The following is a 20,701-nucleotide window of genomic DNA, read 5'->3' on the forward strand; positions in this document are numbered from 1 at the left end:
ATTGTATTGCCTGTGGGCAGTTTGAAGATTAAGAGGTAGGGCTTCAGAAATCATGAAATACATGTAAGTAAATATTTTGAAAAATACTCCCTGTCAGCGCAGTCTGAGAAAAGTAGATATACAGTGTGTGTCAAAAATTTCGGTTTTTATCACTAAATAGCTGCAGAGTGAAGCAACATCATGTGTGCATTTAATTAGCATCTTTCTTGCATTGTATTTTAGGAAGATACTTGAGTAAAATGTGTGATGACAGAGAGAGGGTCCCTCTTAATTAGTAATTTTCAAAGTTACGTGTACAGCTCAGATGAAGGTCTGGACTTAGGTTACGTTAGAAACAGCATGGAGAGAAAAGTACCTCATAGCAAATGCTTATGTGGCAGGGTATTTGGGGGGCAATTTCTGTTCTTGTGATCATTCTTCCTGCCTCTGTTGACTAGTCCTCCGGAGTCTTCTCCTTGGTCTCTATCAGCCATTTAACTTCACTGCTTTTTTTATCCTCAGAGATAGAGAAAGAATCTTTCATGTTTGCACAGCAGTTGCCAACCTGAGATCAGACTAGTCCTAACTGTATTTATTTTTAACTGTACAGCATAACAATTGATTACACTTTGAACAGGTGGGGTTAATGAAAGCTTTATTTCACATTGTCATGTACAGGCAAATTGACCGGAAGCAGATGTTGCTTTAGCATACTCTGAAGTTAGGCCAGATAGTGAAACTTCCTTACAGGTGCTTGAGTCTTTGAGTTAACAAGAGAAGCAAATTCATAAATAAAGGAATTATTTGTTTTTTATTTATTTTTTGATTTCTTTTTTAATCAGAGCAATTTTTGTTCCCTTCAGCAAGGCATCCTGTCAAAACTAGCTGAGTTCTTTAGAAGTCGGTTTCCTTTTCCAGAGTACAAGAAAAACGATGACATACTTCACCGACTGGTAAGTGTTTACTTTTTTTTTTTAATTTCCTTTCCTAATCCACAAATCTTCCTTGCCTCTGTACCTCATTCTCAGAGCACTTCCTTGGTGCGTATTTGCTGGTTTGGGTTCTCAGAGGTTTACTTATTTTTCAGATAACATAATTGACTTGGTTTTCAGAGCTACTGTAGATTTTGGAAAACTGTGCCAGGCAAATTGAAAAAGGGAAAAATAGCAGTAGCCAGCTTAAAGATGTTCAAAATGTGGAAGAGATTGTGAGAAATTAAAGAAATTCTTGAAAGCTGAAAAGAGTTAATGTACACTGTAACTACACCATGCAGTGGAAGGCAGTGCAGAGATCTGGAGCCATTAAGTCCATATGTTCCGGTCCTTCCAGTGCCTTGCAGACACAGCTCAAGACAGAAGGCTCTAGAGCTTCATCTGAATATTGCTTCACCATCTATTTCAACTTGTTAGCTCAGGCGGAGTGCCATGCTTGTGTAGCTGTTCTACCCCGTAATGCAACCTGCCTTATGTGTTTCTGCATGGCTCTCCACAGTGCTTTTGCATTTGGGAAAAGCATTAATGAAAACCTAACGAAGACATCTCCATTATAATGCTTCAGAACAGTTGTGCATTAACAGCAGATAATGTCTTTGTCATTTGACTATCGGGAGAGGCAAGAACAGTTTTCTATATTACCTATCCACTCTTTCACGGCAGTTCAGAACTAGATTTGGACATCCACCTGCTTTGCCAGAAGTTTTCTTTTGCTCCTAGAATCTACAGGAACCTCTAGGGCTTAAATCTGTCTGTGTGGGGTAGACCCAAAGGGCGATAGTTCTACCCCAGATAGTTACAAATAGTTTTATGCTGCCTTTATGCCTGTTCTCTACAGAGCCACTTTCTAGCCAATTCAGACTCTAGCCTAGGTTAGTCTGAGTTCTCCTAAACTTGCACCCAACTGCTTCTGGTTCCTGGTCTTGCTTGCAATAGTTACAGTGTAAAAGCATCCAGGTACACCTTTATCTTAGGCTATGTCAGATCGTACATAGATGGTCCAATTCCAAATCAGGATGCTCTTTCACTGAAGGATTTCCCTGTGGGCCTCAAGCTTTGTGAGTCTTTGCAAAACTTGATAAATGGTGCAGCAGAGAAACTAGAGTCCATATTTGCTTCTCTTGGAGACAGCTTCTGGCTAGCCCAGATACACAAAACAGGGACAAAACAGGTTTTGTGTATCATTTTCATTTAGATATGTCATATTAGTCAGAGTATCTGAGAATCTAAAGAGCTAGAAGTTTGGCCTTTTTCTACTGTAATATAGGAATGATGTGTTCCAGTGCAGCTTCAAAAAAAAAAAAAAAATGTCGAGCAACATGAGACATTAGGGGTTTCCATTTCTCCGAGAGATCTGCCAAGTCTAATTGCTAATCCTTCACCCTTATCTCAAGAGGACAAAATTTCCTCTGAATCTCCTCAGTACTGAACTTTGGTTGTCTTTTTTCTTACTCCCTCTTCCCCTTTTAACCAAAGTTATTATCTTAACAGCTTTTTTAGCCTTACTTTCTTGAGAGGGTGAGACAACCAAAGAGTATGGAAAACATGTTTCTCCTGCTACACACTGCAGTAGGGCACTGAAGTGACACAGGATATGTTGAGGAGGGCTGAGTTTCCTCTTGAACACAGTTCTGAAACAAATCTTTTTCAGTAAATGTGGAATGCAAGTTATCTAGAGGGACATCAATGTATGGAATTAGGTTTTGGACTAGCTGGCTTACTCTTTTATAAGTAATCTTATTCTGTCAATGACAGAACTAAAAGGATTTTGTACTGTGAAATTTCAAACTTCTGTTAACAGCTTCTATCAGAGGGAGCTGTTTTATAGAAACATTCTCCTTTCCCTCCCATAATCTAGCTAGACACAAAGATGCACATATTCAGTGTTCACTGGGTTGTGTTATGATATTCTTAACTTGAAGTGTTTTGTAATTATAGTTTGACATAGTTTGCAAATTAAAATTTCAGAGGGCTTCTCTAATGCGTATATTTGTGTTCAGCAGCTGTGTATTTGTCTTGAAGAGCTGTAGCTATAGGGAAAAAATAGCAAGTGCTTATGACGACATCAAATCCATGAGTAACTCCCTGAAGTTTGTCTTGAGTTTGCAAGTGTGAGGTCTCCAGGGTCCCATGCTATTTCACATTTGGAATCAAGTTCCCTTGGGAAAGGTCATAGAATTGTGCAGGAGAGAACTTCACTGCCTTGTGGGGAACTGGAGCCCGGCTCGTTGACCGCACTGTTATTAAATAGTTTGCAGCTGACTTTTTGTTGACTAATTTTTAATATCTCTCTTTCTCTCTCTCTCTTTTTTTTTAGTTTGCTAATGAGAAATGCTAAAAAGAAAACAGGATTGTAGTTTTATTACAGATCCTCTAATAGATACAGTAGCTCTTCTGATGCCTAGGCAGATATCTTGGCATAATTTGTAGCATGTTTGCAGATATTGTTGTTATCTAGGTCAGATCACAGGGTCAGTGCGATGCACCTTGCAAGACTGGACTGGTAGGTAGTACAAGAGTGTTTAAAGTTAAGCATGTTTAGAGAAAAATGAGGTAGCTAGTTGTGATATAACTGAAATACCCCTGGAATCTCCTGGAAGAGACAGCTGTCAGTGAAGTAGAGAAGGTCTGGGTGTTTTCTTTGGTCTAATAACTTAATTTTAAGAATGTGCATATTCTCTACTAATGCCTATTTTTCTCTCATCCATTTGTGTGAAGGATGTTGGATTTCGATTTGACACTCTCCGTACCATCCTGCAACAGGAAGTTCTGCTGCAGGAGGATGTGGAACTGATTGAGTTGCTTGACCCCGGTATCCTGTCTGCAGGGCAGTGCAAGCAACAGGAAAATGGACAGCTTCCAACCCTATGCTCCCTAGCAACTCCTAATATTTGGTATTGTACATAAAATGCATATGACTAAATTCACTGAGAAGCAAGAAAAGTTATTGTGTTCTTGATATAAAATGCAACAAGCAAGTAACTGCTTTTTGTCTAAGGTCTCTGAGTCTTGATTTCATTTTGGTCCATTAGTCCTAAAGTTTGGAGAAGTATGTTTTTTCCTTGGACATTGTATTGAAAGAGTAGGTTTTAATCTGAGATAGCTACATGAGCACAAATGGATACTTACAAACCCTATTACGTGTTGTCTGGAAGAAGTAACATGGCTGATTTAATTTCAAAAGCTATACAGTGGTGATTTGGAAGTGGATATTCCATTGCTGAGTTGAAAAGTGCCTGACTGAATTTGTACTAAATTAGTTAACATTGTTTAATAATTTGCTAAGTGGTGATCTTTTAGTTCTCTGAGTAAATGGACATCTCAGTTTAACCCCTTCCTGGGTAGTGATTGTCTTCCACACTCCATTTTAATATATTTGTGTAATGTTATAGTGACAAGTGTGTGTGTGATTTGAGTACCTACGTATTCTACACACACAGACTCTCTTACACACTCTAAGAATATATAATGTAGTATAATAGCCTATGTAGTAGTGTAAAAGGGACTTACCATCTGTGCTTTCATTGCAAGATTTGTTATCTACAGATCTGCAAACAGTTAACCACACCTATGCCTTAATTGCTATCTCAGGATTGGAACACGAGAATAGAAGGGTTGGTTCAAGAGAGACCAGCAGTGGGAAATGTAAATATTGGTACAGAAGAGTTTAACTGATGCAATGTGAAAAAGAAAAGAGATTTTGTTGTTCTTGCTCTGGAATACAGGAGGAGGTCTGAAGATATAAAAATAAAGGAAGTTATTTTGGGAAGCAGCCATTTTAGATCTGATTCTGAGTAATGGGGAGAAACCTGTCTTGTTTTTTGCCCGTCCAGTTAACTAAGAAACTGCCACCTATCTCAAATCACTCTTATTTTAAAATATTTTATTTATATATCTAAGAGACTGCTAAAATAATCAAATGGATTTGCTAAGGTAGCACTAACAACTTAGCACCTTTAATAAAGAAGAAGCGAGGCAGAAATTTCAGGTATCAGTCTTGCTGTCTCCGTGTCCTCTTAATGTCACTGAGCAGAGCTTATTAGACTTTTTTGTTCTATGCACAGGAATTTGGATGAAAGCGATTGCACAAGAACATGAGGAATAGAGCTCCTAATACTATGTGAAGAGGAAGAGTAAATAACAGTGATTCGAATATTTAAATATTCAGCGTCATCTTTGCTGTGGTCTTTATAAAGCATGTTAATTGTGAATGGGGCAATTAATTTTAACAGGCGTAGAATACCAGAACAGATTAAATTATTTAAATAAGATACAGTGAAGTTAGCAGAGGCTAGTGAAATTCACCCTAAAATGCTGAAGGATTTCATTGCAGCAGTGTCTAAACAACTACTTCCTATATTTGAGAAGTAAGAAGGGTGGTGGGTGGTCTGACAGAGTGACTTGCTCAGGAACAGACAGGAATCAATAGGTATGATATCTCCTAACATAGTCCAGTGCTAGGTAAATAGATGGAATTATTATAAAGCCAAAATGGGTTTTAAATGATTTAAGATGATACAAAGTGTCATTATTGATGCTTACTGCCAGATAGGAGAGCGTTTCAATCAGATTTCTCCAGTGGTTTGTCCTGGTCCTAGCACTGTTCATTGTTTCATTAACTGCTTGGATAGCAAAGTACACTTACGAAATTTGTGACTATCACTCAGTTTACAGATGACACCAAGTTTGCAAGTGTTTTAGCAGATAGGGTAGGAGTTCAGAAGGATCATGACAAATTGGAGAGTTACCTTGAAATCGATAGGAAAGTCAATGAAGGCAAGTGTGTAGTGCTATACTTCGGAAGGAAGAATTAAATTAACAAACACGAAGTGGGGAATAATTGGGTAGACAGTGCTACTTCAGAAAAGGATCTGCCCATTATGGTATAAATTGAATGAGTCAGAAAATTACTCCAAAAATGGCAAGTCTCTTCCTGGAATCCTTGTTATATGCAAGACACAGGAGTATACTTTTCAGTCTGCTTCCCTAAGTCTTGTGCCAGACTAGAGCAACTGTTTTTGGATGCCACACACTGAGAGGCTTAGGTAGTTTACGGAGAGGCCAAGCAGAGCAGCAAGAATAAGGCATTTAGAAATTGTAGTCTTTTGGGAAAGCTTGAGGGAGCTAGGATTGTTTGGCCAAAAGGCTGAGGAAGGGACAGAAGAGTCTTATGACATGCAGAAGGTACTTCATAAGAGGGTGATGATCAGTCATTGTCCATTCTGTGGCAAAGGGGAAGGATACGAGGAAAAATAATTGGCTTAATTTGCCAGTGATTTATGCTGGACTTGGGGAAATCAGGACAATAAGGATAGTGAAGCACTGGAATAGCTAAGTAAGTGGGTTATGGAATCTTCATTTTCTTCTCCAGGTAATCTAGACCATCACTGACAAACTGAAATCTCTCTCAAAGCTGAAAATAGACCGACTGATCTGTTAAATCCCTTCCAGTCCTTCATTTTATGATTTTGTTTTTCAAAGGCACCAAGGAAATTATAGAAAGATATGAATGCCATACAAATGAACAGTTCTCTCTTGCCTAGAGAAGATCTTAGTTATAGCATTTTTCTCTTAAGACTGTGTCTGTCCTTTTTAAAGTCAATTCCATCTCTGGAATGTGTTAACCCTGGACCTTTACTGAAACCTATGAGTAGCAATGAAGAGTTAACTCTTGTAAAGCTTATTGAAATATGACTACAAAACTGTCCAGAAACTAGAAGCCTAGCAGTCATATTTTGATTTGGAAATGGGGAAATATTCCTTGTGAATATTTTCAAGAGCAAGTATATAGGATACACAGCTTTAACGGGTGAGGAAAATGGAGATTTTTCTATAAAAAATGCTTAAAAAAAACCCATACTTTTTCGCACCTTGAAGCCCATATGCCATCCTTTTTAGCAAAGACTGTAATAATTATAATTTTACAAAATTGCAGTTATAATACTATATATAAAGCACAGTTTGTTTTCCAGCAGTTACATATTTTTATTGACTCTTTCTAAATGAAAATAACAGTTTTATGAAGTTTTAAAAATGCACTTGAGAAATAGTTGATAAGAGACACTAATGCCTCTTGTTCTGTCAGGATTTTTAAAAGCTGGCAAATTATTTAAAATGGTTCTTGAAGTTGTCTTTCTTAAAATGTGTTTAAAAACTAGTGATGTGTTGGTGCCCAAGTTAAATGAGTCAGAATCTGGAGCAAATAAATCTGTCATTACTCAAGGATTTCATTACCCAAAAGAAACATACCCTTTGCTACTGTCCTCTTGAACCTGGAAATACAGATATTCCAGTTTCTATCCACTCTTGCTTAAAATGCTGAGTCATCACTTTTTTTTTTTTTTTTAAGTCAGGTGTGTAAGAGAAACTGACCTGGCAAAAGGATACATCCAGTCTTCCACTTGCGTCATTTCAAAAAAAGAAAAAAAGAACCCAAACTGTAATGTAACATGTACTGACCAATAATATCATGCATCGATACATCTAAATCTGCCACTTAGGAGTTGGTTTTGGCATTTACAGCTCCCTTCAGAACCTGCATAAAAGCCCCATAATAAAATCTCAAATGTTGTAATCAGACACTTAATGATTTTCCCACTTGTTTAACCTCAGGAATCTGTGGATGATGCTACTTTCTCTGTTTGCAGGGATGTCTCGCTGTTGCTTGCCTTTGTAAGTGCACTGCTTATGCTTCCTTCGTGGTGGAAGGAATCATCTTGGCTACTGTGGGGACTAGTTCTGCTTGTCTATGCCATCTTACGAGTGTGGGGCACATGGAGGACAGCCAAGCTGCAAATGTCCCTGCGAAAATACTGCCTTCAGCTGGAAGAAACAGTGGCAAATAGCCGAGCTTTTACTAATCTTGTGAGAAAAGCTCTGCGACTCATTCAAGAGACTGAAGTCATTTCCAGAGGATTTACCCTGTGAGTCTGTATTTCACTTTATTTAATACACAGATCCATTCAAGCCAGATGTCTTCTAAAATAGTCCCATTACACTGTTTCCCATAGTGAGTGGAATTACTGAGAAACATAATACCTAAAGCTTTTCACTTACATAGAATAGTATAATTACCACAGTTATGTTCATCAACATAGAAATATGAATCGTAACAACTAGGTGTTAAAACTGTGCATTCTGAAGGACAATTAAGTCTCCCAAAATTCTCTGAATTGGGCAACTAAGCCTTTTGAAAATCTCCAATGCTATCAGTGAAATAAATGAGTGAAATGGACTCTGAACCAATTTAGTCAACCATTTTCAGGAGCTGGGTTTTTTAGTATCTTATATTACCAAATCAGTGTAAATAAACTGACCTGCAAGTAATAATTTATATTTTAGTATACAAGATGAAAGCCATTTTTATTTAACAAATAATAGTCTAAAGTAATGAGAACACAGTCATCAGAAGAGACCATCAAAAGTCATTTCCCTCCTTTAAAAAGTTTTGAACGTTTATTTTTCTTGCATACAACTGTTGAGATGTTTAGAATGTTAAATTGTTTGCTGCTGAATTTGCCTCTGTCCACTGAAAGGCTATGAGAGTATTCCTAGTTATTTAGCTCTTGTAGCTAATTGGCTACCGTTTGCTTGTTCGCTATGTAAAAGACCACTAGAACATGCTCAGTGTGTGCACTGATCTTAAAGGCAACAGGCCCACTTGTGTGCATTCTCACTGCCAGGTGTCCTTTTCCCTTGAAGCAAATTATTGTTAGAAAAGTACCTGAGCCAGTTAGACTTAAGGTTAAAGGAGGTGAGAAATGCCAGTAACTAAAATCCAGTTGACTTCTTTCTGAAAACAATAAAAAGTCCCCTGTGTGCACCAAGAGATTGTTTGTTCATGCCAGATCAACTCTTCTGCTCTCAAGCACATGTTGTTACATGCAAGCTGGAAACTGTAGACTTCACATTTTGAATTAATTTGCTAGCTTGAGATACCTTCATTATGGTTTGCTGAAGAAATGTTTTATTCTCCCTTTGGAATGTGTGAGCATGTCTTAAGTCTGCCTAGCTATGTTTTTTTTGCTGAGAAAGCATATAGTTAAGCAATAGTCAGTCTTATCTTTGCAAACGAATTCTTAAAAGAAATTATTGTTAGGGCTTGTCCAAATTACAGATGAGAAAAATATTTGGATCTTTTCCTAAGTTTAAGCAAATGAACTTGTGGTCAATGTCTAAATGGCTAGTTCCTTGTTCTTTTACAACATAGATAACAGATTAACAAAAACCAGACTGTCTATAAGTTGATGCTTGATCTGCTAGCCCCTTTATTTAAAACTCTGGCAGGCTTTTCATGAGATTTTGGAGTATGGATGGAGTGAGAGAAGTCTGACTGTGCCAGCCTCCTCATTGGAATAATTGTCCAGTATGACAAATTCAGTGCCCTACAGGTTTTGATCTGGTTTAGTCTGGGGGAACTTCTGACTCCAGTGTGCCCTTTTCTGCATCCATATATGTAAGAGATGCTGCTATGCAGGGCATGCAGTTCTTTGCATGAGATAACACTTCATGTATGATCCAAAAAGGTAGCTCCACCTTCTTTTCTTCCAGATTTTTGCTACAGTAAATCTCAGCAGAACAAAGATTAGTATGTTCTCCAGCAGTAACTTTGTCAAAGTCTAATGGTTATTCAGAGTGTGTCATGTGGCACTGGAAATGGTGGCACCTGAAAAGTTAATGAGTATCATCTTGTACCATTTTACATCCTTGAAGGAATTTTGTGTAGGTTTTCAACCGGGTAGCAGAGTACCCTGCTCATTGATAAGTATGCTGCTGTTTTAATATGCTGTTAGCTCTGCATGATCTGGACTCTGTGTAAACCGTGTGATGAATGGAAAGATACCTGAGCTGACATTCAGATATACTGAGTCCAGAAATAGGTCAGTTGTACTCATACTAAACTCTCTTTATGAAAAGCCCAGCTAAGCTTTGATCCGAAGTTCTCTGCCTGCATCCCACAACAGTTTCTTCTCTCCACTGCACCATCCATTGCTATGTTCTCATAGCCTAACTTACATATGCTTTAAAAGATCTATGGCTTTGCTTTATTCTATCCCCTTTGCCCCTGGTTAATTGATATTTGACTGTCTTTATAAATGTTAAATTATTCTTGACAAGATTTTGGTCATTTCTCCATGGTTTAACCCATTAGAACATCATTTTGCCTTCATGTCTTCTCCTTTCACCCAAAAAGCCACAGCAGCCACTTAGAAAGGAAACCAAGAACCCTTTCTGGCCTCTTTTACATTAGTTGCTGTCAAAGGCAACTGACTATCCTGATTTCAGGTTGGCCTTCAGAACTGTTTGACACTGCTGTTGTCATTTAGGGTATGTCTGTGCAGTACAAGCTGTGCCGTGCAAAGATGCCTGAGCTCTCACCAGGGGAGTTTGGATTACAAAAATTGTGTAGCCAAGGTAGGACAGCACTCTGCTCAGGCAGAATGGCACTCTTTCTGTCTCTGTTGCCATTAGACAAAGGAATCCCTATTGCAGGTTGCTGCCCGGAATTTCCGCTGGCTAATGAAGGTATCTCCATTGTTTTGCATGTTACGGAATGAAAATTGTAGAGATATGTAATGAGAGGCTGCAGCAATAAGCAGAAAGCAGTTATTTCCTTGTCTGTCACTGAGATAAGTGGCTTTTCTCCAAAATACTGCTGTCCTAGTATGTTTTAAAGTAGAATCAGGCTCTACAAGCACATATTGGTGTATGTAGCATCTTTGTAGAACTGCTGTCATGTTGGATTTTATTAATGTTTGTTTGTTAAAAGTGAGAGCCTATTTAAAATTTGTCTTGTGAGCCTAAGGGAGAAATATGTCATAGTTCTTCACAGGTGAAATGGGTTTGGAACAACAGGAAAGAAGAAATTCATCCTTGCCTTTATTCTTTCTGTTTGTGTATTTTAGTGTGTATTTTAGTAAAATAGCAAGATTCCTTCTTGCTGTTTTGTATATTATACACAAAGCTGGTAACATTTTGTAAGGCCAATGACAATAAATAGAAGATAAATGAAACATCAGGAAGATAGCGATGTGGCTTGTCTGGCACACAGAAATTTACAGCCTATTACATTAATTTAACATTACTGGAATAAAGAGGAATTATTCTATAAATAGCACTGAAAAAAACCTTCCCAGAAGGTACTGGCATTACATACAGTGCATGAGTTGTGCAGCATTTGTTCTGTAAAGAAGCTGGAAATGCCTACATTGCTGTAACAGAACATAGATTAGTTTCTCTTTTTGATAATAGAATAGTTTTACTCTTCTTCTTCAGACCTGCTTCTGGCAATTCACCCAGGACCTGAGTCTACAAATTGATATGAGAGTTTATCCATAAACTTTTGCAATTGTTATCTTCAAAAGCTAGGGGAATATTAGAGGTTGGCATGTACTATATTACATGCTGTGTCCCCAAGTGAAACTTCTGGCAAGACTAGCACATTAATATTCTTGGCTTTAGAAACTGAAACTAACACAATTTGTTTTTATTTTATGTATTTTAAAATATTCTATCTTTATGAGATGTTATGTAAACTATTTTAATATCCCTTTCATATTTTAATATGGTATGATGATATTTTAATATAGTATGAAGATATTTTAACTTATGTATTTAGTATATTGCTGTTTGGCATAAATCTCCTTTGCATTAAGCATACCTCATATACTGTTACAGGCCTAGCCTTGCTCACTGCGTGGGCTGCATTGCTTTGCCTAATTGACAGTGGGAGGCCATAAGCTATTCTCGCTCCCCATCAATGCACAGCATGGTCAAGCTAAGTTTGTGCAGCAGGACCGACATTTCCAGCTGTGTCAGCTCTGCTGGCTTAGCTCTGGAGTCAGATGGAAGCGGGCTACTGAAAGTGTTTTCAAGGCAGCAGCCCACCCCAGTTTTTCGAGGTTCCCTGTAAGCTTTTCCCTTTTTTATGACTGAAGACACAAAATCACACCCTCACCTTGCCCCAGAGAAGGTGACAGCAGGAGCAGGCTCCCACTCCCCAAACTGTTCATCAGTCCTGTTGTCCACACCGTGTCCATTCCTGAACTGATTCTAGCAGAAATGGTGCCAGCAAGTAGAGTGGATGAAATGTCCGCCTAAGCTATTTTCAGTCTCTTAGCCTTAGCTGGGAATCAGGCTCTATATGAGTAGAGATAACTGGATGTTATTTTTTTGTATGTACTGCCAGTAAAATTCTGAAGGGAGAAAACTGAGAGAAAATAATGTTTTGCACAAATAACAGTATGTAGTAGCACTTTTTTCTGCAAAAATGATTTATAGAGCAAAAAGTTTGTTTTGCATATAGAGGTGTGTGTGTTAAGTATCTCTGTGTTAAAACTTCAAAAGCTTACAGTGGGCCTGTGATAGTTTTGTGTCAGAGGTAATGTTATGGCCAGCCTGCTTTTAGTGTATTTTTTGAGAACTTTGGAGAACATAGATGTCCATGCAAGTTTTGCCATGGCTCATATGAGTATAGAGTCAGGTCCTCTAATGAGGAGTCCAAGCCTCTTATCTAAATTTTTGATTAAATTTATCTTTCACATGAAAGAATTTTTTTGCTCCTGTATTTACTGAGCCATTTTGAAAAAGTTTTATAAGTAATGGAATATGAAAACTGATGTACTGTCTTTTAAAAATACTTTAGGACATCTGTACAGTTGTATCACATTTTACTTTTCAAGTTTGCTTGACAGGGTCAGTGCCGCTTGCCCATTTAATAAAGCTGGACAGCATCCTAGTCAGCACCTTATTGGTCTCCGGAAAGCTGTTTATCGATCTGTCAGAGCCAACTTTCGAGCTTCAAGACTGGCTACTCTGTACATGCTGAAAAAATATCCTTTCTGTAAAAAAACACCAGTTCAGATATTCGATTAACATTATCTGTGTGTAGTTGTGCCAATGTTTAGAGTTTGCATGACTAGAAACATGCAGTATCTATTTACATCTATACAAGAAATCAGGAAAAGGTATCAGGGAAAAGCATAGTAACTTTGTGCTTTGTGCATGGTTTGGAACATTCTTAAAATTTTTCTCTTTTCTGTACTGTGCAGTATGAGATAAGATTCTGTATACTGAAAACACTGTCTCAGTTACTGATGCCTGTGCCTTTGGTGCGCATACTGATACGTGGTTCAGAGTCCTTTGAGGTTTTTGTTTTATAATTCCTCTCAGCCATCTTTTTCCCTGGCACCAAAATACCTCTCCTCTGAACCATGTGACCTTTCACTTGTCATCCCCAAGTCCAAAGGTAAGTTGATTGTCTGTTTCAGACAAGCTGGATGGAGCTTCTACTGTATTAATTAGCCAAAGAGCACATTTACAAGTGAATCAAACTGTAACACTTTGTTCAGATTCAGTTTCATGAAGCATCATCTGAATTTCTTCAGTGAATTGTAGACTCTTTTACGGCATTAGCATTTCAAGATGTTTTTCTATGTTTGCTGTGCTGCATGGGAAATAACTTCTTCACTCTGTATTGTAGTAAAAATGAAAACATATCTATTCCTGATCTGGAAAACCACATACATGGAAAAAAAGCTGGTGGTAAAGCAAGAGCTGAAAATCTGTCATGGCAAATGACTTGTTTTGTCTCCCTGGAACATAACATTTGATTAATATATCTTGCCTGGCAAGTAGATGGATATATTGAGTGATGATGTGCGTGCACGTGCATATACACACGCTCATGCACACACACTTGTGTGCGTGCACACACACATACAGAGCTAAGAGTGCATGTATTTTACTTTGAAGGAAATGAGTATTTGCAAAGCAATAATTTGTAGGGATAGGAATCCCCATTCTGGGCTCAAGACTTCACTTTTAGCTCTGGGGAATAAAATATATTTGCTATATAGAGAAAGAAAAATATTCTGAGTGTCTGTTTCAAATACGTTTATGAGAACAATTGATATCTAAGTTGGAAATAATCAAGAATTGCTTTAAGAACATGGGAAAAGAATGAAAATGGGGTTAATTAATGTAGCCTTCCCAAATATTCCTCCACCATGAAGAAAGGAAGTCCAGTAGTGGCTGTGAAAAGGTGTGTAGGTTGTTGCCATAGCTAGAGAGGTTATATGTTCAAGGAATATTGGTGTGTATTAGACTATCATTTAATTTTGTAATGGCTGAGCTGATGAAATGGATCTTAAATTAGGGAAGAGAAGAATGTGTTTTGTTTATTTTGGGTAATTTGGCATTTTTGTCTTTGAATGATTTTAAGATGGAAGTTCCCTTACAGCAAATTATTGTGCAGTTATCACAGTAGTAAGGGCCAGCAGAAGTAAATGGCAAAAAACATTTTGAAGCTGGCATGTGTATAGGTTCTTGACAAATGGAAAGAGAAGTATTATATTTATGCAGAATGTAACGGAAAAAATTACAATGGCAGCATGTGAGTTGAGATATGGGCTGGATCTACTCTGCAGTGCTTCAGTGCATGAAAACTGAAAACAAGGAATTTAAATGTGAGGAAGATGAGCAAAGGATTCCTCCTCCCCACTAGGATAATTAAGAGCAGCTTTGGAGGAGCTCTAATTTATCTTAATTTGTAGTTTTCCCTGCATATCATGAATGCCTGAAAATTCAACAAGTACCATGTTTATCATATGGGCACTGATGGCAAGGAGCATCTTTCAAATAGATTCCACTGCCTTGTGCAATTAAATATTACTGTTTTGCTGGAGGGGCCAGAGATTCCTTCCTGTCAAAAGCACTCACAGCTGTCACTTGTGACAACTTTAAACCCTTGTCCATCATCAGACTGTTAGCACGAATCTGGCCTACAGCAAGGAGAAGAAGGAATCGGAGAGATTTAATAAAGAAGTAAGGTGATAAATTAAAGGAAAAGAACTTCCATCAAATGTCTGGAAATGAGATCCAAATTCTGACTTCTACAATTCTTTTTGAAAAGCTCTGGTTTTACACAAAGTTGGAACATATTTTTGAGTTAAATTCCCCTAGGTTCTCTGAATATGAACTAATGAATTGCTATTTGAGATTTACTTTTTCTGAGCATTGTGAAAGACATGAATTCAGTAGCACGATTAATGATTTACACCAGCTGCAGCAAAATAAAGTTCTTTTATCAGAGGAAAAAAAAATTAGACAAACATTCTAAATATTTAACATTTGGAACAATATTACAAAAAGACATTGAAACAAAGACAGTCTTTCCTGGATAGTCATAATACACTTTCAGTAAATATTTTTTATTGTACAGCATGTTGTTTGTATCTTTGTAACAAAGCAGATGTATCGCTGTATTTGAGTAAGTGGAAAAACTGAATTATTTTTACTTGAAACAGCTTTCAGTAGGAATTTAATGTGTGAAATGCCAGCTAGTCTAAAGGACAACAAATCTTGAATCTTCACAGCTAATACACTAAAGATGAAAGCTTTAGTTCCAGTTTAATTGATGACTGATCATTCTTTTGAGTCATTTTTCTCTTCTTTAAGGAATTAATAATTTCTTAAGAACGTAAACAACTCAGTAGGACATGCAATGTCAGAGTGATTCATGTGGGATGAGAAACAACATGTTGAAACTCTGTCAGTTGATTGGGCACAGCACTTAGGGCGTGAGACTCAAAGATTATGAAAGTGGAACTGAATCTTCACATGATACAACTTCTCACAACTTCATTTCCTTCCACAGTGCGGTATTTGTTGACATCATTTGATGATATGATCCATGACGCTTTCTTCTGCTGTGCCCAGCTTCTAATGCTGTTGTCTGCTTTTCCTGAGACTGGCATTGAAATAAGATATTTCATCAAATAATCAGGATAGCTTTGAGCCATGGAGTGTACTTTTCATGTAAATGTTTATATATAAATGAGAAATAAACTTTTATATTATGGTTGGCTTTCCTCATTTGGCAGTATTCAGTTGATGCTGTTACATGGGCTAGATACTTGTCACTCAGGTTCAGTGGTGAGCCTTTGGCTCCAGGGATCATTTTTTTTGTGTGATGTCCAGGTATCAAAATAAAGTCATAGTCTGTGACTAGGCCTCCTAAGTGGTACGGGGGTACAAAAGGATGATAATGTGAAATATGCCCTGAAATATGCCTTCATCTTCTTGTTTCTTATAATGAACTTTGCAGTTTGGGATTGAGATCTGTAATACAGTGAAGATTATTGTTGCCTTAAGGCTACAGTAAACAGGTCTTGAGCTGAGACGTCTATTATTACATATAATAGTTAAAGTAATACAGAAAATTGTATTCAATTCACTAATGCAGTAAAAGGTATACTTACATTTAAGGTAAGGTTTCATGCAGAACATTCTTATATATTCATAACCTCATAAAAATATCTGTAGCTGAAGTGTTTTTCAAGTTTATTATGTCAGAATATCCCTTTTTAAGTTAATTTGCAGCACGATCAGTTCACTCATTTATGGCTTAATATGAGATGAAATTTTTTCTTCTTTGAAAGTATGTATTTATATATGCTTAACAAAACAGCTAAACAGCCTCTATAGGAACTGTTTTCTAAGATGGCTTCAAGGTGCATGAGGTTAAGTCAAAAGGTGTTCATAAATAAGCAAAATCTATTTCAAAGTGGCAATTTTTTGCCCACAAAACATCATTTCAGTGAGTGATGTTGTACAGATGTATGAATAAACTTGAGCTAAATTTTACTGTGCATTTTCCTACTTACATTGTTTTAAATCCAGAACTTTATACAGTAAAACAGAGAAAAGTTTAATCTTAAAAACATTTATAGATTTATCTCAAAATTCTGAAAGTTTTGTCAACGAATGCTGCTGCTTTAATTTACACTGCCTTGAGAGATTTTTTTTTTTGAGTAGGAATATAAGTAGGTTGCTGAACATACATTTTAATGTATTTGGTTATTTCTGAGGTAAGCCACATATTCATACTTTGAATTTATTTCACGAAGACTAGTCATACTGGAAACCAAAGAGAAACTACTTTGAACCTCAGCCACTGTTTTATGTGTAACTTTGAGCAAGACAAGGAAGAAAATATACTTGAGGGGCTCAGCTGGCAACTGTTAGATTGAGTCCTAAAAACAGTGGCTAATCTAAGTATTAATACTAATTGTAGACATAAATGGCTAGAGAACAGAGATTTAGGTAAAAATAAATGATTAAATACATCTTAAATGTTAAGGGGGATATTGATCTTTGAATGTAGCTGGTATATATTAAGTGTATTTTTTATACCTGTCGTCAGTGGTTATTTTCACTACCAAAATATCTGTGGCAAATTAGGCTTTTATGATAATGTATATCTCAAAAGTGTTAGAGAGAGAGCTGTCTGGTGAAGCTATTCCAGAGAATTAAAAATCTGAATTCATAGCTTTAATCATGGCAATACAAATTGCATAAACCTGATACTGTCATTGTTACTTACTTCAGTGGGACTGGAAGTTAAGCAGTATTTGCCTGTGGCTAGTTTGCCATCTTTGTAGCTAGACAGCTCCCTTCAGTGAGTATTCACTGGAATGAATATCTTAATCATTAACATTTTTTCCCATGTAAATTAGGGAAAAAAAATACAATTATACTTTAACTTACACCAAGCTTTAGTGCAAGTCTTTCATTGACTTGGTGGACCAGTAGGTGTTAATGAGATGGAAAGTTATATGCCTTGCAGCTTGTGTTACTTGCAGAAACAATTCCACGTTTTCCCATGCAACTCTTACTCTGATTCATTCATATTGGTAAAGGTACATTGCTACTCACAACTGTAGAAGAAAAAGTCAGAGGGGAGAAAAGAGAAGAAGGATATTTCTCTTTTAATCTAGAAGGTAAGGGTATAGCAGGATGCAGTGGATAAAAGCTGAAGCCAGAAATTAGGATCTTTGGATTAACTCTTTACAGGATGTTATGCAGACCAGTTCACTTGCTGCTAGTTCAAGAGACCACTGCACTGTACCTGGTTGGATTGTGTAGTAACTCAGAGGTAATACATCAGTCAGTGTGCTAGTTGCTTAATATTTTTATACTTGAGAGTCTTGTGGAATCTATAACTTACTCACCGATTTAATTATAACGGGGGTTGGATGGGGAAAATTTTGTGACTTTTGTTGGTGGATGATGTTAATGGTGGTCTCCTAAGCTGGTAAAAGATGACATGATACTTGCAGTTTCCATTGAACTATACTGATAGATGGAACCTGGGAGTTTGGCCATAAAAGCTCAAGCAACTTTAATTTTGTTGTGAATGTAAAATGTTCCCTTATGGCAAGGAGTAAATAGTGTTATAAAAACTGGCATGGATAACAATATTTTAAATGGAATGAGCACTTGCATCATTTAAGCAGAAAGGACCTTGGTCTGTAGGATATAAAATGTAGTCTCTGTCTTTGAGATGTGCTGAGCTCAGGGAAACTTGCAAATTTGCTCTACTCCTCCCCTGTAAAAATGTTTCATTTTTTCAAAAAGTTCTATTCTCTTTGGGTCAGAAAAGCCTAAATCAGAAGTCTGACTCTGCAAGGTCTGAGTAAAGATACTCGGGAATTTTTCAGTGAAATATGTATTTGTTGGTATCAGATGAGATGCTTTGGTCATCCTTTCCAGCCTGGGGGGCAGGTGAGAATTTTGAGAAAAGCAGCTCAGATTTCTCAGGGATATTGTGAGTCTCTCCTGTTAGATCTTTACATGGAAGTGTGCCTTCAAAGGGCGAAGTACAGTACTGATTTGTATACATGGATGCATTAGTATTCCTGTTTTTTACAGGTAAATAAGATCAGCCTCCAGTCAGAGATTAGATACTCACTGCACAGATATTTTATTCTGGGTTTGTAGAGGTTATTATTAAGTAGCTTTGCCTTTTCTTGTTCCTAACTGGTAATGAATATGAGTTAAACAGGTGAATAAAGTGTTTTCACAAAGACAGAGAAAAATTTAAGTAGTGTAAATTCAGTTATTGTATTTTTTTTGTTTTAATAGAAAACAGCTAAAAAAAATATGTTCTGGAGAAAAGCTCATTAAGGCAATGTGTGTATGTGGAGTATATGTTTAAACTTTCTAAAGGTTTAGTCCTTAAGAAGCTATTAGAGGTATACGGTCAGTTCTTCTGCTTTCACTTAACAAATATGAAAACATATAGTAGAGTTACAATAAAGGAGGGCAAGGTAGGAGATGCAGGAGTCCACTGGGAATCTCTAGCTGATATATAGCATTGGTAAGTGGCTCATTTGGCCAAACGACCCGTTTGAGAGGTGCACCATTGCCTGAGAGCTTTTGTGTTGAGAATCTGGAGCTACAGTTGGTTCTTTGCACAGCCTTAGTGTGACTGTTCCCTGCGTTTGTCGTGGTAGTCGTCGTCGTTGTTTTTCAGCCTGTCTTAGAAATCCACATGTATTGAAATTGCATTTTAAGATGTGCATGCTTTTGGAGACTTCTTGTTGCAGGGAAGGATTAACCAGAAGTATAATTCGTCTTTTAGATAAGCGGTCCTAAAGCATTTTGACCCGACTTTTATCTCTGAAGGAGGCGAACATCCTCATCCCGTGTGCTCCATCTGCTGGGCGTTCTGGCAGGTCAGCTTAGAATAGCTGCCCCAGCTGACGCTAAGTTTGTGCGAGGCAGTATTGATGGCCCCAACACCTTGTATTCCTAAGTCATTTGCCTTGAAGGTTTTTGTCTGCACTCGTGCTTCTGAAGTATACTTAATAGGCTTTTTTCTTTCTGGATTTTGAGACAAATTAGAGAGAGCTTCATTTGGTTCTTTAGAGGCTGGACGTGTAGCATTGCTGTCTCCTGGGCCACAAAAATTTTATTTTATGCAAAGTTCTCCTACTGAAGTGGTAAAAAAATTTTTGGAGCGAATCACTATTATGTTCTCAATCCTATGAGGATTTAGCAGGTGGAAAATCTAGGCATAAAAGGGGGTGAAACTTGTAGCTTCCCCAGAAAACAGATTAGACAGAGACAAGTACTTCTCAGTGGGCTTTATGTGATCTGAGAGATGAGAGCATTGAGTTTGTAAAATCAAAATATAAAGGAAAGGATCATAGTTTAAATTAAGGCCTTATTTTCATGAATGCTTTGCAAATATTTTTATTTACTTTTGCAAAGCAAAGATAGGCTTATGACACTAGTTCCCGTTTTAGAGAAAATGTACTATTTTGTGACCGGACAATTATTCAGACCATACATAAATCTTGAACTAGTCCTTCTCCTCATTCCTCAGCATGAGCTTAACCTAAAATTAGTGCTATTTTAAAATAAATGCTGTCTAGTGTATGAAATATTTTTATCTGTCTTCTGGTGTCTGAGTCACATGGTATTTGCTTCCTGCTTTTTAAGCTTTTCACAGTTCTGAGGGTTAGAAATGTGCATTTTTAAAAACCATAAATTCTCACGTGAGTCTAATGATTCTAGCATCTGAAGAAAATTAACTGTTGGAAGAATTTACAGCTATATATTGTGAGAGAGCGCTGGGATAGCACCTTTTTTTTTTTTCATATTCAGAATTAAGTGTGCTGAGTCATGTTGGTAGATATAAGTTCACTGCCGTTCCTGCCGAGATTGTTATGTTGGCTTTACAGCTATGTAATCAATAAAATTGGAGATCCAGGGAAGTCTGAAATCTTTAAGTAGTACATGATGGAGAGGAAAAAAAAGGTTAAAAGAAACCATGCATTCAAAATGCCTAGTGCCTTTGTTGAATTCCCAGTTGATAACCTGCTTATCTGGCAGCAGCAGAGACTTGGAAATGTTTTGTTCTGCTATATAGTTTGTGATGTTCT

At 37.2% G+C, this 20,701-nt stretch overlaps 1 protein-coding gene across 5 annotated transcripts in view; it reads left to right on the forward strand.

Moving 5' to 3' along the window:
• Positions 1–20,701, forward strand: part of VEZT (vezatin, adherens junctions transmembrane protein) — a 63,726-nt gene that overhangs the window by 25,678 nt on the left and 17,347 nt on the right. For 3 of the 5 annotated variants that reach the window (XM_026123155.2, XM_026123152.2, XM_026123154.2), the window contains 4 exons: positions 843–932; positions 3,690–3,865; positions 7,619–7,894; positions 12,653–12,802. In XM_026123155.2, the coding sequence (XP_025978940.1) occupies positions 843–932; positions 3,690–3,865; positions 7,619–7,894; positions 12,653–12,802 (692 nt within the window). The remainder of the gene's footprint in view (positions 1–842; positions 933–3,689; positions 3,866–7,618; positions 7,895–12,652; positions 12,803–20,701) is intronic. The other 2 variants (XM_026123156.2, XM_026123153.2) reach the window with 1 other exon arrangement.

Source organism: Dromaius novaehollandiae, chromosome 1, assembly GCF_036370855.1.
Source record: "Dromaius novaehollandiae isolate bDroNov1 chromosome 1, bDroNov1.hap1, whole genome shotgun sequence".
Classification (NCBI taxonomy): domain Eukaryota; kingdom Metazoa; phylum Chordata; class Aves; order Casuariiformes; family Dromaiidae; genus Dromaius; species Dromaius novaehollandiae.